This window comes from Mesoplodon bidens (assembly GCF_964165515.1).
Source record: "Mesoplodon bidens genome assembly, chromosome: 10".
NCBI classification, from domain to species: Eukaryota; Metazoa; Chordata; class Mammalia; order Artiodactyla; family Ziphiidae; genus Mesoplodon; species Mesoplodon bidens.
The window spans coordinates 82,043,453-82,069,856 of record NC_138172.1 but is presented as its reverse complement, the minus strand read 5'-3'; the positions used below and the strand labels follow the sequence as shown (position 1 = coordinate 82,069,856).

The following is a 26,404-nucleotide window of genomic DNA, read 5'->3' as shown; positions in this document are numbered from 1 at the left end:
TTTTTGTGAATGTCAAAGTCTTCCCTGAGATGTTCCCTGAGAGAGACACTACGGTCATTTCAGCACTTCAGAGGCCATTTCTTAGAAGCACTGTGAACCACCTTAGCTATAATCTTTTTTACCTTGTGGGTCCCATTTTTGTCTTCACTCCAGCTATTTTCAGGACCTCCCTCTGGGTCATACTGTTCTCTGCTCTGGGAAAGATGGTGTGTTCCCTGGACTTCTCTCTGCCAAGAGACCTCTTCTTTATCCTGCTTCTCCAGGTGTCCATATGGGGCTCAGGTGAGAATATTTTATATTTTCTATACCTGGATTCTCTTGCTCTCTGAACAGAAGCATTAAACTACTCCATCATGTCTCCTATATACCTAGGTTAATTCCAAATCTTTTATTTTGATACAATAATGTATTTGTCCATATACGAGGACAAATAAATCATTATATGATTATTTTAGAGGGCAGGACTAGGAGAATTACTTTACTGATGTCTTGTAATTCATTTAGATCTCAGATTCTGGAGGAATGCATTTTCTGATGCCCAAGACCTGATTAAAAACTCTATAGCTTCTTGATTTCCCAGCACTCTCCCCTCCTCCTTCATTGAATTTACCACCATGGCAATTTAAAAATCTTCTGTTTAATATGAGATCACTCTGTTGATTGTAAGCTCCACAAGGGTGGAAATCCTCCTTGTCTTGTTCACTGCCTTCTTCAGCCTGAATGTGTGCTACAAATTATTGCTATATGAATGAGAGAGAGAATGTCTATGGGGCTCTACTGGGCCAATAATGATGCCATGCTCTAAAAGGTCCAGGCAGGGTATTCTGATATTCTTTTCATTTGTGGCTCTATTCCACAGATTCCTTTTTGGTGATTGGTCCCTCGGAGCCCATTGTGTCCATGCTGGGTGCAGACACGGTGCTGCCCTGCCGCATGTCCCCAGCCATGAGCGTGGAGAATATGGAGATCCGGTGGTTCCACTCCCAGTTCTCAGGTGCTGTGTATGTGTATCAGAATGGAATGGAGCAGGCGGGAGAACAACTAGTAGATTTCAAAGGGAGAGCAGAGTTGGTGAAAGACTACATCACTGAGGGAAGAGTACCTGTGAGAATCCACAGCCTCCTAGTCTCAGACAATGGAATGTACAAGTGTATTTTTTAAAAAGGAAGTGATTTTGAAGAAGCCATTTTGGAGCTAAAGGTGATAAGTGAGTAATATCTGAGAATACATATCACTCTAAGGGAAATCTAAGTGTTCTGTACTTGATTTTGGGGAGGAGGATGGTGAGCAGGACAGAAGCGAAAAAGCAGTTATCCTTAGAGCCGGTCAACATCTTAGACAGTGGATTTAACCCCAAATCTTCTTCATCTATTTATACATTTATTGTGTTGTACTTTAAAATTAAACTATTTCCATAAATATCTACCATAAAAATTGATCTTTTATTTCCCTCTACGTTTCTCCTCACATATTTTGAAGGAAGGCACCATGATTAGCAAAAACTACCATTACTCTCAGAGACCAGAATTCCAGCTGGGTACCATGATGGACAGAGGCTTAACAGGGAGTGTTAGTGGTCCGGAACCAAATCCACTGTTTGGAGGAAGTGACTGTGAGGGGTTGACAGAGTAGATTGAGCCTGGTTAGTTTTGCTTGTTTTTTAATTTCACATTCATAGGCTCTTTTATGTCTGGCTTTTTTTTTTTTTTTTTTTTTTTTTTGCGGTAGTCGGGCCTCTCACTGTTGTGGCCTCTCCCCTTGTGGAGCACAGGCTCCGGACGCGCAGGCTCAGCAGCCATGGCTCACGGGCCTAGCCGCTCCGCGGCATGTGGGATCTTCCCAGACGGGGGCAGGAACCTGTGTCCCCTGCATCGGCAGGCGGACTCTCAACCACTGCGCCACCAGGGAAGCCCTGTCTGGCTTTTTTTTGTTGTTGTTGTTGTTTCTCACCATTATGTTTGAGATTTTTCTATGTAGTTAATTGAATGTAGCTGTAGTTCATTTCTACCGCTTTTTTATTGTTTTGCTTTTTACATTTAGATCTTTCATCTATAGAAATGTATTTTTGGTATGAAGTTTAATGAAAAGCTCAAAATACTTTTTCGTAATGTATATATTCACTTATCTCCATACCAGTAGTGAATAGTGTAGAAAATCTCCACCAGTTTTCAATGCATTGTTTCCCATAAACTTCTCATAGGTACCAAGGTAAGTCTAAATTTTCTGTGTGGCTATAATGATTTATCTGTCTATTTCTTTGGTGTTTCCATTTCTAAAGCTATATACTCTCTGCCAAGACGAACATGTTGTTTCTTTTTAGTTGTAATGCTTTTCTCATACTTTGACTATGTTGGGCCTACCTTAAATTAATACTTCTCATTTAATACCATCTGACAAGATATCTATATACTCATTTTATCCATCTTCTTTATGTATAACTTGAATGGAAAAAATCTAATCCATTAGATCTTGAAGGAAAGAGTGACAAACTCTCCTGAGCCATGTTGCTGTGATCTCACTTCAGTATCCTCCCAGTAAGAGGTCAAAGATTTCAGGGCTTCCCTGGTGGCACAGTTATTGAGAGTCAGCCTGCCGATGCAGGGGACACGGGTTCGTGCCCCAGTCCGGGAAGATCCCACATGCCATGGAGTGGCTAGGCCCGTGAACCATGGCCGCTGAGCCTGCGCGTCCGGAGCCTGTGCTCCGCAACGGGAGAGGCCACAGCAGTGAGAGGCCCGCGTACCGCAAAAAAAAAAAAAAAAAAAAAAAAAGAGGTCAAAGATTTCATTGTCATGGAAATAACCTCATGCAGGTGACAGCATTTTTCAGTACCTTTCCCATAACAGTTCTTTGACTTATTGGTGTAAAGACAAGTCCAACCTTTAGAAGCAGTTGTTTGATTATATACCCATGCTTATCTTTCACTCATTTAAACTTTGTCTATTACAGCCACTTCTAATGCTCAGAAATGGGTATTCCTTCTATTTCCTCTCTCTCAACATAGATATAGGTTTCATCTGCTTATGTCAACTTGGAACTTCAATGATTATATTCTTCCAGGAAATGCAAGGTCTGTTTGGTTTATTAGTTCTTGCTTCCTAGGCTTTGATCTGTTCCATTTTGCTCAGGAGCAGTTTATTTCCTTTTTTCAAGAGAATTGGCAGTTCCCTCAGGCAATTCTGAGAAGATGGATTGTCTTTCAGACTGCTTTCTGTTTTCCAAAAGTATATTCCCCCAGGAAGGTCAGGGATTGGTAGTTTAAATTATTAGCTCTATTATAGTTTTTAGCCAAAAAAAAGATGATGTACCTGAGGTTCCTAATATATTTCCCACAACTGAGAAACTAGAATAGGACTGAGCTTATGGTGGTTCCATACTTTGTGATATCAAGTTTTAAAAAGACAAAATAATATGTGGTCTTAGAAGTTAGAATAGCCATCATTCTTGAAGAGACAGTGAATTCATCTAGTATTGTGGTGCTATTATATTTTGATATGGGTGTTGGTTACGTGAATCTACTAGCAGACCTAGCCTGTGCGGAGTTGAAGAAGAGGAGGGGTAGTGGAAGGAAAAGAAAGGAGTGAGAATGGAAAAGTAAAAAGATCTTGACTCTTTCATGGACTCACTTCACCTTGTTACCTTCATGTTTTAGATAATCTTTACTCAGTGGAAGAAAGAAAATTTGGAAAAATGACAAAAGGAGATTGTTTAAGGAAGTGACTACATGTAGTCTCAAGCACAGAAGAAGTCTCCCTTGAGACTCCAATAAATGGAATAGACATATGATGTAGATACAGAATAGATATAGATACAGTGGCAGCATGTCTACACTGGCAAATTTTACTCTGTTCCTTCCCTATTATCCTTCTATGGCCAATTGCAGATATGCTTGTGTAGAGGAGATATGACAGGCATTGGTATAAGTTCCAGTATTAGCTTCAATGTTCTTGTAACTTTTGAACTTCAGATACCCATTTATCTCATGGGAAAAGAAAAGAACCCCCTTCCATCCACAGAGAGCTATGGTGCTTTGTCCCTCTTCTCCCACTGGTGTAGCTGTGAAACACGAGGAACTTTGGGAAAAAAATGTCCAAGTCTCAGATGAACGACTTTCCTCTCCAGGTTTGGGTTCTGGTCCTCATATTTTTATGGTGGGTCCAGAAGATGAAGGAATAAGGCTGAAGTGCACAGGCAAAGGATGGTTTCCCCAGCCTGAAATACAATGGGAAGATGCAAAGGGAGAGAAGATCCCATCTCTCTCTGAGGACGAGACACAAGATAATGATGGGTTGTTTCAGTTTGAGGCAACCCTTCTTGTGAGAGACAGCTCAAAGACAGAAGTGTCCTGTTCCATGAAGAACCCTTTCTTTGGACAAGAGCAAGTGGAAACCATTTTTATCCCAAGTCAGTGTTGCTCATTTGGGGGGCAGGACAGGAGTAAGGATGGGATATTTAGGAGCTGGGATGGGCTAGACTTGCTTGGTGTATGTTTTTAATCAGGTTTGGGAGGGTCCTGTGTCAGAACCCTTCTTCCCTAGGACCTCTCCTTGGAAGGTAGCATTCGTTGTGACTTTGGTGATACTTGGGGTTTTTGTTGGTGCTGTTGTGTATTTGGCTCGGAAAGAATGACAGAAAAAGAAGAAACTATCAGAAGTCAAGAAGGAAAAGGAGAAGGAAAGTAAAGCCAAAGGTAAAACTGTGAATCAGACTTGGTGGGGATCTGTGAATTTATGGGTTTGTTAACATGATTGTGCATGTGGATGGCATCTTTTGGGAACAAAGAGATATGTGTAAGGATGAGTTAGAGCGCCAAGACCTCCTACAAAACATGGAGCCCAGGACCTCCATGAGAAAAAAAAAAAAATTATAAAGTCCATTGGAGAGAGAAAAATCACTGGTATAAACATAGAGGGTTTTTTTAAATGGTCATAATAATTCTCAATTAAGGTAATTTTTTTGTTTTAGGTATATGGAAGTAGCACTTAGGATCTGGGCTTAGTAACATAGTCTAGAAAATATTTATTTTCTGTTAAATCAATTTTGTTATTTTCTTTCCTTTTTAGAATCATTTGAGAAAGAGCTTGGTAAGTTTTCCACTTTCTTTGCTCTAATAGAGGAAATAGAGTCATTACTATATGCTGTATGTCTGGCCTCTTACAGGCTCTTATTCCTTTCAGCCAGAAGGAAGAAATTGTATCAGCAAGGTGAGTTACACTGACGTTATGGTTGGATGAACCATTTCATCGGCCCCTCTGTTCTGGTCACCTCCTATTTACCTTGTTGGTGAGGGAGGGATTCCATACCCTAAACAGTATAAGATTTTCAAACACATGACACCCAACACTGGACAAAAGAGGTTGACAGCAGTTTTTTAGTCACATGTACCCACATCCTGGGGAAGAAAGACACCTCACGCCATGCAGGACCACATGGAGGCTGCACTTGGGAGCAGAACGAATTAGCAAGGTCTGTAGGAGCCAGGCTTTTCAGGAACAAGAGAATGAGGTGGCACTGTTTTCTGTGGAAGTATGTAATTGGCTTGTTTGAATAATTTTTGCAGGCTGACAGGGAGGTAAAGTTCATTAGGTTGAAGACCAGCTGTGGTTCAGCTGTTTTGGCCAACAGGGATATTAGCTGAGAGGGGGAGCTTTTCCTGCTGGGTGGAGGGCATACCTGGTGAGAGCAGAACTCACAATTAGGCATTTGGAGCCCTGTGAATCTCAAAGGTATCAAGGCAGCACATAGAATTTTAGGCTTTACAATACACTTTCACAATTTAAGCCTACTTTCCCTTTCTTCCCACAAAAAACCAGACTCTCATATTTTATCATAGATGTAGAATGTGGAAAATGTGAGAAATAAAACAGGAGATGTAAAAGAGGGCAAGTACATCAGAATTGTCATTGAGATAATGAATGCAGAAATATAGTACTATCATAAACCCTCAGATTTCATGTGGTCACTGCAATTTCTCACTCTGAAGTGGCATTCCAATGAATGAGAGAATCTAATTCCTTTGTTCTATTTCAGACTGGAGAAAAGCAGAGTTATATGCTGGTGAGTAACTGATGTTGTCTTGGGGCTTCAGGTACTTCAGGATTTCATGAGGCATTTCCAGAGAATTTTTCAGATAGGTGCCATCATCTGGAGATTTTACTTTGAATCTGGGAGTCCAAAAAAATACAAGAGGTAAAGGGATAAGCATCTCACTAGTTCAGAGGACACGTCCTTAGCATATTTTCCCATATGATTTTCTTTTTAGACTGGAGAAAGGAACAGTTCAAAGCAGGTGAGTGCCCTTACTATTTTGTCTCACTTAATCTCTTTTATACAAATGAGAAACTACTCTATTTGTATAAACTCCCAGTAATACCTAACTGGTTATTCATTTCATGGCTTTCACTTCAATCTCATGCAGAAATGTTAACAGATTTCTTACTGTTCTGACACCGTTCATTCATCAGCATTAAATTATACAACTATTTATTCAGTGCCAAATAAATAAAGGGGAGCTGGTCTCTAACTTCACGGGAAAGCGCATGTACAAACTGTGATGAATCTTATGAAGGAATAAAAGATTGTCATGAGAAAAAAATCATGGATTAAAGGAATTGCCCCAAGGAATTGATATTTAATCTGAGACTTAAGTGATATAGTAGATCTATTCATGTGAATAACATTGAAAGAATAGTTCAGTCAGAAGGAAGTCTATTACATACCCAGTCTGAGACACAGAATAGCTTGTTGCATCTCAGTGGAAAAATGACCCCTGACCATCTTAGGGTCTTTCCAGAATTATGAGTCGACTCTCTGTTTCTACTGCTTGCTACTTCACTCTGAATATCCCTGTATCCACACACATTTCCCAGTTAAGGTAATCCTCCAAACACTAAAATATATTATAATTGCTAACATACAAATTCTTATGAGAAAAATTTTAATTATTGAAGATGTTTGGTTTGACAAGAAGCAGATTAATTACTAGTAGTATTAGCACTATTGCTACTATGAGTACAGGTATTAGTGTTACTACAACCATCAGAAGCTAAAATTTACCAAGTGTTCATCATGGACAAGATGTAGTACTAAATTCTCTACACATTAGCTCGTTGACTTTTCACATTAGTCCTGTATGTACTGAGGTACCATAATGATGTACATCTTCATGAGATTAAAGTGGAACAGAGAGAGACAAAGTAACTTCAAGATCACTGCTACTAAAGACAGAGTGATTATCAAAATTCAGCTCCTTCTGACCACAGAGCCTGGGATTTCAACCATTAGAAATATAATAAGAGTGTATGAGAAGTAGATGACTTAGTTTTTACATAAGCCTAGAGAAAAATGACACCAAAGAAGCTTAAATGAAAGTGGGTACACTGTGATTGGAAATAAGGCATGGTTTAACTATTAAGAGCAAGCAGTAGAGCAACCAGCATTTGCAGGAGGTTAGAGAAACACCAACTTGAAATATATGATCCTGGAGATTTTCAGATGAGACAGACTTCTTGGCTAAATGGTCTCAGCCTGTCTGGAACACATGGTTACCCAAGGTCCTATCCAACCCTGTCCTTCTATGATCTACGCATCATGTGTATCCTATGAATGAACACAGGAGAGAACATGCATTGTTTTACCTAATCTTCCATTTCTCTCCCTCTTGTTTTTCTTCATTCTCCTTTCCCAGTAATTTGCATCTTTCCTAAAACCAACCAGTCTCCACTGTGGAATGACCTTTATTTTCTTTCCCCCATACCTACAGTGGTTTTTACTCTGGATCCAGCCACAGCTCATCCCAACCTCATCTTATCTGAGAGCAGAAAACATATTTATTCAAAAGAGCGTGTTTCTCAGAATGGTGATGCCCCAACACACCAAGAGCAAGGGGAGTCTGAAGCCATCTTCAGTGTTCTGGGCAAGATTTTTCTTACTGTGGAGAGACAATACTAGGAGGTAGAAGTAAATATTGGGACAGAAGTTGGACCTAGATCTAGATGGGCTCTGGGTGTTTGCTCAGACACAGCAAAGAGAGAGGGGTGGTTTGTAGAATGTCCAGAGAAGAATTTCTGGGTGGTGGTATGCAAGGCAGGAGAATTCATATTTCCCTCCTCCCAGAGAAAGTCTCTGTCACTGAGGCAGCACTCCTGCAGGATAGGAGTTTTCTTGGACTTGGATGCTGGGAATGTGTCCTTTTACAATATGATCAATGGGTCCCACATCTATTCTTTTACTGGAATCACCTTCTGTGGGACCCTTCGTCCTTATTTTAGCCTTCAGGGTGCTGGTGCATCTTTGACCATCTGTGCAGCTTCAGATCACACTGAAAATTGTCCTGATTCTTCTCCAAAGGCCTCTCTAACTCATTTAAGTAGTTGTGATACAAGCGTCCCCCAAGAAACTAACTCTCTATTACCTCCATAAGAAGTGTGTCAGCACCTCTGCTGCCTCTGCTCAAGCTTCTTATAGGTATGTTGTCCAAGAAAGCTCTTCTTCTTGAAGAGTAGGTCATTCTCACTAAGTATAAATCTGACCCTTTTCAAAGAGAGGTAGAGGGAGAAAGAGAAATGACACAGCTAGAAAATGTCTGGGGGAATTTCCTCCAGTGTTCCCTCTGGGGAAATACTCTTTTTGGGCAGCAACGATTTGTCACGAGAAAGCTCCAAGTTAATTCATGGGCCTTTCTTCAGTTCTGGTACTTACTGTGTTTTGAAGTAAATATGTTTAAAGTTACATTTAAAGAGAAAATCTCTCTTCTTACTATTTTTGTTATCAAATATGGAGGAGGGAGTGATGTTTAAAGGGAAGGGTCTCAGTTGAGCAGTACTGTTGGAGATACACACAGAGATCTGTTCAAGTCTTTTAAAAGTTAATGGCTTAGCTTGTTCTTTCTTCAGACTTTGGTGTCCATCAACTTCTAAACTTGGACTTTGCCAAGGTGTGTTGAAGACTGATAAATAACTGCAAAACCATTTGAGGAGAACAAGCCTCCTGGGAAGGAAGAGCCCTTTTTTTAAAAAAAAAAAAAAAAAAACACAAGTTCTTACTGGTCAGCAAGTCCAGAACTGTATGTGAATAAAAAAGGAATGGATGTTACAATTTATGTTTTCAGAGAAAAAAATAGTCATCAAATAGGAATGGAGAAACATTCTCAGCCTTCATGAAGAAAGAGTCATCATTAACATTGCCTTTTTTTTTCTTTCTGACCAAGTTCTTCCCACTGTTGAGGGTTTTTCCTTTGCCTTTAATGCATCTAAGCCTTCTCCAGGTGTTTACCACAAAGCTTACATTTTCAAGAATATAAAATATGAGCTTCTCCTGTTGAATGAACCCTCTCTTTCTGACAGTAGACGAGATCAACTTAGATTCACTTAGATTTTTCTGCACTTCTAGCAGATCTTTAAGTGGCAAGTCCCTTTAACAACCTCTCTTGGAAGGTACACTGCCATAGCAAAAGTTCCCTAACACCCAGCCACTAAGTGGCAGTCAGTATTTGAACCCAAGAAGAATAAATCCAGAGTCCAGAATATTAACTTTACTGACAATAAAGGAAGAGCTTAAATAGCAAGTAAGAAATAATAAAAGCAGGAGAGAGGTAAATGAACGGTGGGGAAAACATTAATAGGTATAATCAAATGGACATGTGGATGAGGATATGTGAGGGTAACAACAGAATGGGTACAAATGGTATTGGAAGTATGGTATGGAACAGGAAGGACAGTGGGTTCAGTTTGGGATATTTTACTTTTGTCATATATATCTATGTGTGTGTGTGTGTATGTATATATATCACACAAAATGTGAACCCTGATGTAAACTATGGACTTTAGTTGAAAATAACGTACCAGTATCAGTTCATCAGTTGTAACAAATGTACCACACCAATGCAAGTTGTTAATAATAGAAGAAACTAAGGGGTGAGAGGGGAGGGATATGGGAGTGCTCTAGATTTTCCACTCAATTTTGCTGTAAACCTGAAACAACTCTTAAAAAAATAAAGTCTTTTAATTAAAAAAAAAGAAAGGATGAAGTACTGGTACATGCCACAACATGGATGAACTTTGAAAACATTACACTAAATTTAAAAAATACAGACACAAAGAAATCCATATATAGTATCTTATGATTCCATTTATATGAAATACCAAGTATAGGCAAATTCACAGAAACAAAGTATATTAGGGGCTGGAGGGAGGGAAAAATGGGTGTAACTGCTTAATGGTTATGGAGTTTCCTTTTAGAGTAATCAAAATATTCTGGAGCTGGATACTGATGAAGGTTGCACATATTGTGAAGGTAAAAATACCACAGAATTGGACAGTTTATTTTTTTTCTTTAAATAAAATTCTAATGGATATGAAAATTAAATACACTTTGATTACATTCCTTCCTAATTTTGATTGAACTCAGATTTGAGACATCATTTCAGTAATTATATATCTTTCTCATCTTAGTAATAACATCTTTCCCATTTTTCATTCTGCCATTGAGATTTCTCTCTTCAAGAAACTGTAAAATCAGAGTCTAAAAAGGCCCAAAAACTGTTCATGATTTTTGGTTCCCTTTAAGTTAAAACAACAATAAGAATTGGACACTTTAAAATGACTAAAATGATGAATTTTATGTGTATTTTACCACTACTGGAAAAATTTAAAAACTAAATAAATGTGAAAATACTTGTGAAATAATAATATTACATACTACAGTATTACACTACATAGCTTCAGACATAAATTTATGAGTTTAAAAATAGAGAAAACATATCATGACCCAAAAGAGAAAACTCCAGAATGCCGCAGATGAATAATCCTCAAAGGAGAGCTAAAACCGTGATGTCTGCCTTCCTAGAAAGCAGCAGCCTGTCATTTGCAGGTATTCATCATTCTCACTTCAGAAGATTTTAAGACTTTTTCCAAATCTTTATTTCTTCACTTTCTTTCTTCTCCTATATGTGGCTTCTCTCTTTAATTCATTGTGACTTTAAAATATTTTTGTTTCCATTGCACTTTATTACCTGTGTTGCATTTATTACTTATGTTTATTCTATAACTGTTAATTTTAAACGGTGTGCATTTTTCACTCTAAAACAGAAAATGATATTTTCATATACATCACACATAACACATTTTTCTCTTGGACTAAAATTTCTGAAAAATTTCCTTACTCCACATTCTTAATTAACTTCCTGAAAAAGTCTGGTGCAGGAATTACACACTTCATGTGATTTTCAAGATTATGTCTTACAAAGCGAAAGAGAGGCATGGACATATATACAGTACCAAACGTAAGGTAGATAGATGGTGGGAAGCAGCCGCATAGCACAGGGAGATCAGCTCGGTGCTTTGTGACCGCCTGGAGGGGTAGGATAGGGAGGGTGGGAGGGAGGGAGACGCAAGAGGGAAGGGATGTGGGAACAGATGTATATGTATGACTGATTCACTTTGTTATGAAGCAGAAACTAATAAAAAAAAAACTACAATGAGGTATCACCTCACACCAGTTAGAATGGGCATCATCAGAAAATCTACAAACAACAAACGCTGGAGAGGGTGTGGAGAAAAGGGAACCCTCTTGCACTGTTTGTGGGAATGTAAATTGATACAGCCACTATGGAGAACAGTATGGAGGTTCCTTAAAAAACTAAAAATAGAACTACCATACGATCCAGCAATCCCACTACTGGGCATATACCCTGAGAAAACCATAATTCAAAAAGACACATGTACCACAATGTTCACTGCAGCTCTATTTACAATAGTAAGGACATGGAAGCAACCTAAGTGTCCATCGACAGATGAATGGATAAAGAAGATGTGGCACATATACAATGAAATATTACTCAGCCATAAAAAGAAATGAAATTGAGTTATTTGTAGCCAGGGGGATGGACCTAGAGTCTGTCCTACAGAGTGAAGTAGTCTATCCTACAGAGTGAAGTAAGTCAGGAAGAGAAAAACAAATACTGTTTGTTAGCACATATATATGGAATCTAAAAAAATATAAAATGGTGCTGATGAACCTAGAGACAGGACAGGAATAAAGATGCAGCCGTAGAGAACGGACTTGAGGACACGGGGAGGGGGAAGGGTAAGCTGGGACAAAGTGAGAGCGTGGCAATGACATATATACACTACCAAATGTAAAATAGCTAGTGGGAAGCAGCTGCAGAGCACAGGAAATCAGCTCGGTGCTTTGTGCACACCTAGAGGGGTGGGATAGGGAGGGTGGGAGGGAGACACAAGAGGGAGGAGATATGGGGATATATGTATATGTATAGCTGATTCACTTTGTTATAAAGCAGAAACTAACACACCATTGTAAAGCAGTTATACTCCAATAAAGATGTTTAAAAAAAAGATTATGTCTTAGTGATCAGATTTTTCTCCTTATATTCAGCTGTATTTTCTTTACCTCATTTTAACCGTATTTTTTGTTTTCTCAGCCCCACTTGGATAATTAATTGTCACCTTCCTAGAGAAACCGATCAAATATTTGATAATTCCTTGCACTTTCTCCTCTAGGCTAAATTGCATTTCCCATTGGATTTTCTAAGGGTCTTTTATCACCAGATATCAGATTGTGATCCGTAGGCAGGATATCAGAGAACTTGGGATATGATAGGTCACAGAAGGGATCAGTCTCCAGGTCAGATTTGAAGCCAGAGTAAAGTTAAAGCCTCTTGATTAGGTAAATGGGTGATCATGTGAGGCCCCTTCAAGCGGTTGGTGAAGGGAGAAAGGAGCTGGGACTTAGATTCTGGTTTCCAGAATCCAGGGTTATTGTTTTCCTTGGAGGTGTCGCTGGGGCTCTCTTAGGTGCAAGGGAAATGTCAGGAGAACCTACAGTAGGGGACCAAAGAATGAAGGGGGGTGCAGAATTTCAGAGGAGAAAATTGGGGGGGAGGTATAAATAAGGCACTTGTTCATGTTATAGAAGGAGAGACATCCAGAAGTGTAGTCCAGAGAGATTCTAACCTGTCCCAGAGACATCTTCAGGGAGCGGAGGCTTAGAGGAGAGGAAATGGGCCAGTACTCATTTCCATAGCAACTCACTGCCTGAACCCATTCTCAGTTTACACAAAGATGACTCCTTCACGACACCGTCCTTGGCAACACTCAGGACCCATACTGTCCTGTCCCTAACCTCCGCTTCTTGTAACCACCTTCCTGAGGTGAGCCCCTCCTGGCCCATCGCAGTGAAGAGGCCGTCAGATCACTGTAGGAAGTCTGGCTGCGTGACCGTCTGTGGGCTACACGCTCATTTCCCTCAGAAAGGATCAGTTCTGAGTGAGCTGTATTTGGATCCAATGTCTCATTCACTGCAGAGAAAGAAAATCCATTCTGATAATAATCAATACAGGCGTATTTTAAAATATCAATTTCATGATATTAACATCCAAACAGGAAAACAAAAGTTACAATGACTTAAGAAATTTTAAGTGGAAGAACTTTCTAGGGCACACAAAACAGCCTATCAATACATGAGAAGTCCTTCACTGGCAGAGCAGGAACAGCCAATAAGCAAGTCACCATATTTGTAATGATCTTAGTGAAATGTTCATGCCAACAGAATCCCAGTTAAGTCTCAGCTCTCAACTTCAAAGTGAGGATGGCTTTGCCACTTTTTTTCTTCCTCTCCCTTAACTAGATCACTTGGGAATGTGCACTGGGAGATTAAATTATTGTCTTTTAATCCTTTTGCTTCTATTATCACTGTAAACTGATCTCTTTCAGCACTGATCCTCAATTACATGAATGTAAGCCATGAACTCTCATGTTTCATCAATTATTGACTATCCACTGAATGTCTCTGTGCTTCAGTGCCTGCTGAAAAGGGAAGTTAGGGAAAGTGTTCAGTAAGGTTCCCATCACAAAGTGTGCTCCACGCTGTTTCTGTTTTCCTAACTTACCTTTTCTACAGCTCTTCCTCCAGATCAAGCCTACAGCCCCAATAAGAGGAAGCAATCCCAAAATAAGCAGTATCTTCCATGAAAAAGTCATCCCAGGCTCTAAAATGGAAACCCCAGAATCACATTAAATCATGAAACTAGGTAAATTTCAAGATCGTTCTTTTCATCTGAGAGCTCCTAGACTGGAGAAGAAGGTGAGAATTAGTCCTGTCAAGAAGAAAGTGGGTCTGCTTCTCCCTGCTCTGCAGAGGCTGAGGAGAGGCTGGGGGTTTATGCTAGCTTTCTTGTTTGCTCCTCTCAGAAACACACACAGACACACAGACACACACACACACAGTTCTCCCCCTTCTCTTTTCCAATTATACCACCACAATCACTGGAATAATGAGGGCAGCAAGAGGATAAATTTACTGAGTCCACAGCCATGAAGATGGCGTTAAGGAAAATTAATTTCTAATCCAGAAGAAAACCCATCATGAGGGGGAAAAATGATGTCATTGTTTTCACATTAGAAGAAAAGAGATTATAGATATAGTGATGATAGAGTCAATTCTTGGAACTCAGGAGATAACAATGTAACCATATAACCTTAGGGCTTTAGTTGGGAATTTCAGGAAGAAACTCTAAAGAGTAGAATCTCTAGGTGTCCTGAAGACCAGCTTTGCAAGAGAGAGCAAGAGACTTCGTCAGAAAGAAAACATAAAAAACAAAAAATAGATAAGCAATAAAATGAGTCAGTTTGGGTTGGTCTTCATATTTATATCCCAAAGCTGAGAGGAGCACATGGAATCACTAACCTGAAGGAGAAAACGTTGTCATTTTCTCCTCACCAAGAAGGGGGCTGCTGATGGAGCAGGTCACATTCACAACAGAGCTGTTTGTGACCAGTAGAAACGCCTCCACATGGAACAGGCCCTGGCTGCCTTGAGTCAGGTCCTGGGAAACTGACGGTATTGTCTTTCCTTCCATGTCCCTCCATTGCACATGGGGCTGTGGGAACCACCCTTCTGAAGTGCACTTCAGCTTTGTTTCTCCATCCTTCAGTGCCTCCATGGAGATCCGAGGGGAAGAACCCAAACCTGGGAATAGAGATCAAGGAAGGCAACTTAGAGTCTCTACAAGTGGTTACACAGTCAGTGATTGCACAGAGGGGGAAGAGAAGGGTTCAGAGGCTTGGTGAAAAAGCAAAGCTTAGGGGAGAATTATACTCCACTCAGGAACGAGACTAGCTGGAGCCTTTACTTGTCTCCTTTTGTTTGCAAATTTTTATTTTTATGCTTTGTATTCCTAAAATCATTCTGGGACAGATTAAGGGATACAATACATTTCAAATCCAATTTTTTTTTCTTCTATACCTGAAACAAAATAACTTTGACCAGGTAGGTCATGAGTCACATGGCCAGAAAAAAAAAAAAAAAAGACAGAGAATATCCTCAAAGAACAAAATCTTATAAATACATGTGTCCAATGGCAGAAAATGATGAAGTTCATTAAAACTTTTAACATGTGCTCTCATGGATGTTTTCTAAACATATTTATTAATTTGAATACACCATCAATGGGAGAAACAAGTAGATTTTCCACAATTTAGGCAACGTCCTCAATGGCATTTGCTAACCTTGGAAAATCAATTCTCACCCACAAACATAGGCAGTGGGAAATCATGATGCAGGGATTGATTTTGTCTTTCCTCCTCCGTCCTGCCAATACTGTCAATATTTATGATTTTTGCTTATATGGTGGATCTAGTTTAGCCTTCAAATCATCATGCTTCCTAATAACTACATATTTCCCAGAATTTTAAAAACACACTGAAATAATGAGTCCTGTGTACTTATGGAGTAAGAATCTCACATTCGACTAGGTGTATGGTCACTTTTATGGAGATCCTGGGAAGGATACAAATTTACACACAAGGAATCAAATCTGGTCCTTTAGGGTTTGTGGACTTTATGTATTTATTACAGCTCCTGCACAGGGGAGAGTTTACTATAAATTTGGTGAGTGAATGGACATTAAGAAAATTTCAGGTGCCAGAGAAATTTTCCATGAACTAGCAAGTTAAAGCAGTGGGAACAGATGTTGATTTCAAAACATCTATCTAGAATCCTTACCTATGATCTTCAGCTCCAAATCAGCCTCCTGGTAGACACCATCTTTTTCAAAAAGGCACTGGTACTTCCCATCATCTGAAGTCCTGGCATTGTTTATCCGCAGGGTCAGCCTCCCCTCATTGATAGCATCACTCACCAATGCAGTCCTCCCTCGATACTCGGCCATCTGCTCTCCAGCCACATGGTCCCCATCCATATAGACATAAACAGCAGGATAACGGTGCGATCGCACCCACCTCACCTCCATGCTATGTGCATCAGTCTTTGGGGACAGGGAACAGGTTAATTGTATGTCTTCTCCCACTCTGACAAGGATGGGCCGGGAAGGTCCAATCACTTTTAAGGAAGCTGTTAAATACAGCAGACAAAACGCAATAAAAGATTCAAACTGGAGCAAATAGTGTCATCAGTAAGAACATCTTGAGTAGGGTTTAGAACCCAGGGACATCCCAGGGGAGCCCTGAGGTTCAAAGTCATCCCTTGGAGAGGTAGAGGTTTGGTGGAATCAGGATAGAGGTTGTCCCTATTCAAGGCAGAACCATCCCATGATGTGTATCTGTCTGAAAATTATCACTAACTGAACCCACACCTGCAGCCCCTACCTATAATCTTATTCAGTTTACAGCCCAATAAGAAAATAATTTTGCAATTAAAATCAAATTAAAATTTTATCATTTTAAATTTGCACAACCTTAAACTACTTCTTAATCTGTGTATGTCTCAGCTTCTTATACCATGAGACAAATATATCACTATCAAAATCATAAGTTTTTACTGGAGTTAAACAAAATAATCCATATAAAGAGTTTGATGACCATGCGGTGTGAGTGGAGACCTAAGATTATAAGACTTGAGGTCACTGGAGCCAATCCCACTCTAGCCCTTGATAATGGGGAGGGAACAAAACTGAATCAGGTGGCTTTTTAGTAATGAAATGTGAAGAAACCTTCCCTAGTTTGTTTCATAATACCTTATAAGTCAGATCCGGCCGCCGTATTTCAGTTCCCCAAGCTCCCACATATGTGGGGCTCTAAATACACACCAGTCAATGTTCTCAGATGATCTTGAGAAATGTTATAAGATCAAGAATTGGGGAGATTGGCAAAATACGAAGCACAGAGCAAGAATGAATACATAAAAACGAGTCTAATTCCCCCATTATAAAGAATGAAGATTTTCTCTGAGGGCTTTCCTGGCTTTTCCTGGATCCACCTTTCAGTTCTCATCAGGTCCTGGCCATGTTGATTATGCTCTATACTATATTTAGAGTCATCCTTTTCCATCAAATGGTAGAATGTTTTTACCATTCTAATGCTGAAGTGTAATGATCATTTATAAAGAAATACAAGCATAAATTTGTAAACTGTCTGGACGGGGAGTCAATGGTCAAAGGCAAAATGTCCTCATTATGTATTTAGCCAAAATCTTCTAGGTACTTCTCTAGAGAGGAAACTCGTTGCCAACATAATTTTAATTTTCAGATTATTTCATTCTATTCTTGCTAAAATTTGACTCCCAGTTATATCCAGCATGTTGTTTGCTTTGTTCTGCAATTTTACTTAAAACATATTATCTCTACTTCATATGTATCTGTTTAAATATTAAGACAAAAGTAGGAGTCAGAAGAAAAAAAAAAAGAACTAGTAGTTAGTTTGCTGCTATTTCTCCATCCATGTATCTTATAGTAATAAAGCAGACTGTTTCCTCATCTCTGTTATCCACATGAGTTTTTTTTCTCCTGTCCATGACTTGTGGTACAAATCAACTCTCAAACTGAATTACTCTTCCAGAGATTGGTAATTAAGAGCTAAAATTGACTGTTTCCCAACTGTAAAATGATGATAAATCTATTCACCTTTAAATTATTGTAAGAAAAGAAAGTAATTCCTGAAAAGCACTTAGCATCGTCCCAGGCACGTTATTACCATTTCAAAAACTTACTCATTATCTGTACAACCAACAACAGTATTTGCCAGAGAAGGGAACTAGGATTTCAGTCTCAGGACTTCTAAGGAAATCTCGGTTCACCAGCAGCCTCTGAGCTCTAATTCACAAGCTCTAAAAACACGGAGGTAACTTTGAATCTCCTACTCTACTATCTGTTAACAGCTCACCCTCAAAGCTCCTGAGGGCACAGCCCTCCTCCTGACAGGGAACCCAGGGAAGCTTTGTCTTTTCATATTGTTTCAATGTGGGTCCAGAAGGTGTGCACAACTTAGAAACAACAGGACATCAGATTGTATTTTGTGTGCTAGGTGTCCAATGGGCATGTCAATTTGGTTCAGATAACTTAGAGAAATGAGCCTTTACTTAAATTTTTCTTAAGGGACAGAGACGTGGGTCAACCTGCCCAAACACTGGCTTGGCTTTCTGAGCTGTAACTAACAAGCTCTGCCAGCCAAGGTTTCTGTCCTATCACAAGCAGATGTCACCTGTGTGGGAGGGTATCCGACTTGGAAGGTAAGGCTCGCAGATGTGCACTCTCTTCAAACTGTGGAGTTACCTTTGACCGTCCCAAGGCCCTTTCCTTTATCTTTATGGTCCAAAGGGGTCCAAAGTGTCACACTAGACTCTGACAGAGTTTGGGGTGTGTTCACCACCGTAATTTTCCTCAAAAACTCCTACACGGGCTGAAAAGTGTGCTTAAACTCACCTAATATGCGCACAGGCACGCACCCACATAAGCACATATTCCTGTAACAGGTGACTTGAGGGAGAGCAGAGTACTGATGGAAGGAGAAAACGAGCAGGTAGGGGGCAGGTTGGTTGTCATGGGCTGGGAGAAGAGGTCGCAGAAATGAGGAACGGGAGGAAGATGATAAGGCAACAAAGGAGAAACTGAAAGAGGTTCAAAAATCAGTTGGTTACTGTTTAAACCACTTATCTTAGGTACAGTAAAATCATACCTGCAGTCCAACTATTAAGTAAAGAAAAAAAAAAGGAAAATTATCACCCCAAGCACAGGGTCCCAGGCTGCATCTAAGAAAGTCACAGCTCCCTCCCGACAGTGATGAGGTCAGGCCTACTGGGGTGAAGAGCAGGTGCAGAAACCGTAGCAGGGCCAGAGGTTGCAGGGGGTGGGTGAGGACTGCCAGTTATCATGATGACACTGCTTCCTCGCACTGGAAACTCACACTAGGGCCTCCAGAGCTGGGCCAGCTGTCCTTTGCCTTGCCCTACACACTCCCTTTCCTCCCACCCAGAAGGACAGAGCTTAGGTCTGCACCCATTTTAGGCATCCATCTGAGGCTCACTGGGGTCCCATGAACACTGAAAGTAGCAGGTTATGAGGTGCAAAGGTGCCTGCAGGAAGCTGCACTTTGCTGGTCCCTCAAGTACTAAATGTGAGACTTGGGAAGGTCATGCCTCAGTTTCTCATCTGGATCACGAGGTGTCACCTTCTCTGTGCACGCTTTGTCCAAGGAGCACCACCCTCCCCTGGGGAGGGCAGAGGCTCATGTATACTCGTGAGAGCCACCACCTCTACTTACCCAGCTCTGTCTGGAGTTTTTCTGGAAAAAGAATGAAAATAACATATCAAGGAATTTGGTCTAAGGGAAAGGAGAGAAAATATTTCCCAAAAAATCCCCCCAAAGTTCTACATTTTATGGAAACACTTGATTCATAAGAAAGAAATAAAATGTAGAAAAATAATGATTTTTCCCCATCCACCTCCTGGTGGTCCAGCTGTTTTTCCCTTTTTCTGCACAACAAAAATGCTCTCAGTTCTACCACCCCATGATTCTGCTTGTTTCTGCTTATATTTAACATATCGATATTTAACTATTTCATAAAAATAATAATATTCATTTTATAAATGCATGAAAAGTATAAAAACATATGGACATAGACAATTATCACCCATAATTACAAACTGAGAGATATATAAATATATATGCATATGTTTTGCAATTATGTATATATGTGTATTGTTCCTTTTAACATTAACATATAACATTTATTTTAACTTTTTTTCCTGTATCCATTTATATGAATAACTATGTACTTATTTCTTTATATCTAAATGTAGAGGGTGTCCCAAAAGTCTTAGTGAAATTTTAAGTTATTTAAAGCCAATAATCTTTCCGTGATTGGAAATATCTATTTATAGATAGATAGGTGATAGATAGATAGATAGATAGATGTAATCTTTATCATTTAAGTAGTCCATCAGGGGGATATTTTCAACCATTAAAATTATTTGAAAATACCATTTTTCATCAATGCTATAAGTAACATAAGACACTTAACACTCCACTGCTGTATTGGGTTTTTGGCTGTTGTTTTTGTTGCTATTTATAAATGAGGCTATAATAAAGATGCTGCTATGTAAGCAGCTGTCTCTATCTCGATTATCTTCAGATGATAAGCTCCTAGAAGTAACTGGCACAAATACAGCACAAGAAAACATTTCAGTTGAAAGAATATAGTTGTATTTCCTTTACAATGTAACACATACTTGTGAGTAAAGAAAATTAATAAAGAAAGAAGAAAAGGCAGAATCTGAAAGAAACTGGAATTCCATTAACAATAGCTACATAGTGTATATATTTCCAGCCATAAATGTTTTATAGTTTTTAATGCATATTAAAAAATATTAGATATTCTTCTTGATTAAAAAATATTAGGTGCTATGGAACAGTCCCTGCAAACTTTCCTGCTAATCAGAGCATCTTGGTCCTAGAGGCAGAGCACTGACCTGGGATGGAGATGTCTGACCCCCTCTCCTCCGTGAGTGTGGGGCTGTGGATAAAGCAGGACACAATCTTTGTAGAGACATTCCTGACCACAAGCGTGCTTTCTACATAGAACAAACCATCTTCATCTTGGATGCTATGCTTAGAGATAGTCAGCAACTTTTCTCCCGTGATGTCTTGCCAAGAAATCTGAGGTTCTGGGAACCAGCCTTTTGCAGTGCACACAAGCTGGAGTCCACTTTCCACAGATCCGTCCATGTGGATGTAAGGGTCAGACCCCAGACCTGTGGTGGAAGGACACAGCCCTGAGTCCCGAAGCCCATGGAGGCACAAATCACAGAGGCTGGGAGTCCAATGACATTGCATAGGGAGAGAGCAGAAGTTCAAGGTTCTGGGGAGCAAAAGGTGACCCAAAGTCCTCTTCCCATTCAAACTGGAGTTCACATACACTTTATTTATACCCCAGTCTGGATCCTTAAATTTTAGCATATGAGCAGTATTTTTATTCAGACCCAGACAGGAAAATAAGAGAAAGGGACATAATAATATTTTGCTTGTCTCTAGCACGGCAAACTAAGATGTGTTAAAATTTACTCATGAACTCCCTCATGCCACAGACTCTGCCTTTTTCATCTTAATATAATTGTGTCAGGCACTTTGATTTGTTGGATAATATCTTGACTCCAATTAAATAGAATATTTAATATAAAGTGAGACATAATTTCCAGGGAGAATATTCTTCTCATTTCTTTTGTTGGTGGTTGTGAACTTGGGGTGCAAATAGATAATCTGGGTCATGTAAAATGGGAAGCTTCATGTTGAGTTTCTGTATCTAAATACTCCATTCCATGGGAAAATGTTTTCAAGACATCCCAGTTTTATATAATCATGAAATTCTTTCTCTATTCAACACAACTCTCAAACCCAAACGAAGAGGATTCTATTTTCCATAGATGGTAGTTCTGTCTCTATCACTTGCTCGGGACAGAGACCCATTTTCTTCACCTAGAGCCTTAGAAAATGCATGGTTTCTTTTCAAATGTCCCTGATAGTGAAATGCCTTAGTACGTACCCTCTCCACTCCACATCTCAGAAGTATGTGGATTCTTTCATCCATCTTGAATCAACTTGAACATAATAACATTAATAATCATACATAGGTGTTGAGACAAAATGTGTTAGGGAACAGAAAGAGGTCACATCAGCCAGAGATGTTAACATCTCCAGAGAACTATTTCCCTGATAAGGCAAATGGATTTGCCTGATTTTCTCTTTAGCACATGGAGGAGTTATTCCTGCCAGGGAACCATACGACAGTTTACTTTTCAGGTATTTGTTTCTCCACAGAGACATCCTCTCTTCAGCCGTTCCCTTCTTCTGACTCTGTCCTACTTTGCTAACACAAAAATATCATGCAGACCCTTGTCACTCACAATGGGTATGTCCCCAAAACATCTGTGAACCCCCAATTCACTGAACACGAGTATATAGTAATCTCCATAAAAGCACCATGTTCTTAACGTCTTAGTCTCATCACTAGCTTTCTAACTTGAGGCGGCGTTACACAAAGAAACAATGTGTTCACATCTCAGTGACTATGTACTTGAGGCTGAGTAGAGAACATGGATGCGGGGCAGTCCGCTAGGGTCACTCACCCAGCAATTGACTTGCCCTTGCGCACTAGCCTATATGGCACAAATTCTTGCCTCAGCAAAACTGCTAGTGACTACATGTCATCAATGTTAAATAATCCTCAAGAACAGTCAAAACTGTGTAAGTTAAATTTGGGGGAATTGTTTGTGAGTTCACTTTAAAGATTTCAGAACCACCTGCCTCCAAATGAATCAGGATAGAGGACTGGACAGGAGCGACTGCCTTGATGATTCGAAGGGAATTCTTCAATTGGAACCAAGCTTAACACAAATTAATATACTTCTTCTGAGACCCTATGTCTTTTCTGAGATACTCACCTGCTACGTTGAGCAGCAAGCTTGTTTCTCCACAGTAGTTTCCCTCTTGGAAACGGCACCAGTACTGCCCATGATCAGATGGCCGGATGTTGTGTATCTTCAGAGCCACACTTCCCTCAGTAACGTTGTCCTCTATCCACTCTACCCGGCCTCTGTACTCCTCCATCTGCATCTCCGTCACCTCAGCTCCATCCCGATACAAAAACACAGGTGTGCTGAGCTCTAAGTGGTACCACCTCACCTCCATGTGCATCGTGGTCCTCTTGGGGAGGAGCTGACAGGTTAGTAGGGCATCTTCCCCGACCATGACCGGGGTAGGATGGGCAGAACCAATCACTCTAAAGTCATCTACAAAAGAGTGACAAAGAGAAACCGGGAAATGCCAACTGGAGGATCAATATGATTGCTTTGGGTTGTCTACTCTATGAAAATGGAGGCACCTGGAGGAGGGAAAGTTTTATTTGCAATGTTTTAGAGAAACCCAGCATTATGATTTGCATGTTTGGTTGTACAGAGACAATCTTGTGTACCGAAAATAACACACAGTTCAAAAATTTTAGTATGATGGACTTCCCTGGTGGCGCAGTGGTTGAGAGTCCGCCTGCCGATGCAGGGGACACGGGTTTGTGCCCCGGTCTGGGAAGATCCCACATGCTGTGGAGCGGCTAGGCCCGTGAGCCATGGCCACTGAGCCTGCGTGTCCGGAGCCTGTGCTCCACAATGGGAGACACCACAACAGTGAGAGGCCCGCGTACCGCAAAAAAAAAAAAAAAAATTAGTGTGAGTGCTAAATCTATTACTTACCAGCTGTGTGATTTGGGGGCAAACCCATTATTCTCGATGAGATTTTGAGATTTGCAATCTCAATTTCTTCATCTTTAAGATTTTAAAACCACCATCTCTGGGTTGCTTTTATTCTCAAATAAGTTAATGTGTAAATTGATTTTTTAATTGGGAACTTTATTAGTTAGTGATTTATTTTATATTTTACAGTGATTTATTTTCTAGTTAGTAATTTCACTTTGGTGACTGACATTGTAATCACTTTTCCTAAAATTTAGATAATAGATTTATTCAGTAGATTTTTCAGCTTTTCAGAATTGTTTTTGTCCTGTCCTATGTAACAAACTGGGTTTGTTTTGCTTTGTTTTGTTTCATTTTGTTTTTGTCTGGACCAGGCAAGACTCCAGTTACTGGGGCTACGTAAAATGCAGTTTTCGCAAGGACATTTTGTGGTGGATTAAGGGTAGTGATTAGTGAAGTAAGTCAGAAAGAGAAAAACAAATATCGTATATTAATGCATATATGTGCAATCTAGAAAAATGGTACAGATGAACCTATTTGCAGGGAAGGAATAGAGCCGCAGATGTAGAGAATGGACATGTGGACACAGGGGGGAAGGATAGTGTGGGACGAACTGGGAGATTAGGATTGACATATATATACTACCATGTATAAAATAGATAACTAGTGAGAGCCTGCTGTATAGCACAGTGAGCTCAGCTCCATGCTCTGTGATGACCTAGACGGGTGGGATGGGGGGGGAGGGAGGTCCAAGAGGGAGGGGATATATGTATACGTACAGCTGATTCACTTTGTTGTACAGCAGAAACTAACACAACATTGTAAAGCAACTATACTCCGTGTTAAAAAAAAAAACAGAAAAAAAAAGGCAGTGATTAGTATAAAGAGTTCAAGCCTTCCAATAAAATTTTAAGTCATGTTTGACATCTTCTTTATCTGCAAATTGAAGAGCTGTTTAATAATTCTGTATGTTCCTATGCTTAATAATTTCATATGTCATGTATATTATGTTTTTTCTCATCCTAAAATGCTCCAGGGCCATTTGCACTTTGTGCAGATCCGACACTCCTAAGAAGGAACTTCATCTCGTTTACTTGCTGCTCAGCATCAAGTAGATGGTGCTCAAAAGGTCACTATGGAACATAGATAGACATCTGCTTGCATTGTGTTGATGGAATCTGAATATAAAGCTAGAACTGAAGTCATACCATCTGGGTGTCTTCTTTTACAGGTTAGGAAGGTGCATCCCATAGCAGGGAGGGCAGCCTCATCACATCATATAGTTTCTGACAGCCTCAGTTTGGAGCCTGTGTCTTCTGGTGTCCTATCCAATGTTTTTTCCCACTTTGCAATCCTGCATTTTCCTTGGGGCTCTGATATTACCAGCTGACATTGAATTTTCACAACCCCTTTTCAAGGTACAATATTTTGACCGACAAATTTCAGCTACTGAGACTTCCAAGCCCATTTCTTAGAAGTCTCCTTCTAGTTTCTTATTTCCAAGTACTTTTATGTTGTTTAATTTATGGTAAGAAGCAGCCACTTTTTTCTCACCCCAGAAGTGTTGCCCTAAATAGAAGCAGGAGAACGGATAACTTACTGTGTTCCAGGTACTGATTCAAGTGTTTTCTATGTATAGCCTGCTTTAATCTTAAAGGCTGTGCTAAGCTATGAGATGTAGGTAGGTTGTTATTCTTATCATAAAGATGAGAAAACTAAGGCAGAAGGTATTCAAGTAACTTTCCAAAGGTAACACAGCTGGAGGTGGAGGAACCCTTTTTATAACACAGGTGCTTTGACCCCTGAATCCCCACTCTGCACCCAGAATGGGCCTCTGAGATACTCGAATATGCAGTAAAGGGAAGAAGAGCATCCTACCTGACTGCTTCATGCTGAGCAGTACAAAGAAAAAGGAGGCAACTACACCAGACAGACTGTATCCTGGAAAATCCACCATCTTCCCTGGAACAAACACAAGAGAAAATATGACTGTACCTAAATGAGGCTGTAATACACCAAGCATTTCTGTGGTTTCCAGTGGTTACGTAGACATAACGAGAAATAAACATCAACACCTTCCACAATCAAATGATGAAATGGGCTCGGTTCCCTTTCTCTGCATTTATCGGTCATTTCCAACCTCTTACTTATTGTGTTGTACTTTAAACTATTTGGGGTCCCCGAGGGAAGATTTCTGATTTAAATGAAAATACCTTCTGGGCTAAAGGGACAATAATATTTAGATAATTAAAAAAAATCTCCTTAGACCCATTTATTCTGAGCATGCAGAATTTCAGAGCCCTCCTTCCAGTCCCTCCTGCAAAGTCCTTCATCTCTACGGTCTCCAAGATGTAAAGGGAAGAGCAGAAAGGCTCTGCATCCTCATGCTATAGCCAGGAAGCCATTACTAGGGCCTCGGGAGGACCCAGGGACAGGGGATGCCTTGGAAAGGAAAGGAAAAAATAGTGGAAATGGTGATACAGAAGAAGACTGGCAAAGAAATGACTTGAACGACCTTTCAGTATCATTTAGAAGACATATAGAAATGAATCTTAAAAAATAGCCCAACTGGCAGAGATGGGCAAACCCAACATGCCCATTGTACCAGCATTATAAAAATACTTCTACACAGGGCTTCCCTGGTGGCGCAGTGGTTGAGAGTCTGCCTGCCGATGCAGGGGACACGGGTTCATGTCCCGATCCGGGAAGATCCCACATGCCGCGGAGCGGCTGGGCCCGTGAGCCATGGCCGCTGAGCCTGTGCATCCGGAGCCTGTGCTCCGCAACGGGAGAGGCCACAGCAGTGAGAGGCCCGTGTACCACCAAAAAAAAAAAAAAACACAACAACTTCTACACAGATTTTAAAAAGTTTTAAAACTACCAGGAAAAAAAAAAAAACTAGAATGCTAACTT

General features: G+C 40.1%; 1 protein-coding gene and 1 pseudogene across 2 annotated transcripts; one reads left to right on the top strand and one right to left on the bottom strand.

Annotated features, from left to right (window-relative positions):
• The first annotated feature begins 203 nt into the window (after positions 1–203).
• Positions 204–8,421, top strand: LOC308623626 (butyrophilin subfamily 3 member A2-like; annotated as a pseudogene). The gene is made up of 9 exons: positions 204–282; positions 860–1,207; positions 4,123–4,404; positions 4,523–4,690; positions 5,064–5,084; positions 5,178–5,204; positions 6,031–6,057; positions 6,263–6,289; positions 7,763–8,421. The product of its transcript is annotated as a butyrophilin subfamily 3 member A2-like (transcript).
• A 4,691-nt stretch (positions 8,422–13,112) lies between these two features.
• On the bottom strand, positions 13,113–25,448 carry BTNL2 (butyrophilin like 2; the record flags this gene model as incomplete). The annotated part of the gene is made up of 8 exons (XM_081247400.1): positions 13,113–13,315; positions 13,907–14,005; positions 14,704–14,985; positions 16,021–16,368; positions 19,512–19,532; positions 20,720–21,001; positions 22,688–23,035; positions 25,370–25,448. 8 exons carry the CDS (start codon positions 25,446–25,448, stop codon positions 13,113–13,115), a joined length of 1,662 nt encoding a protein of 553 aa, XP_081103526.1.
• Positions 25,449–26,404: the final 956 nt, after the last annotated feature.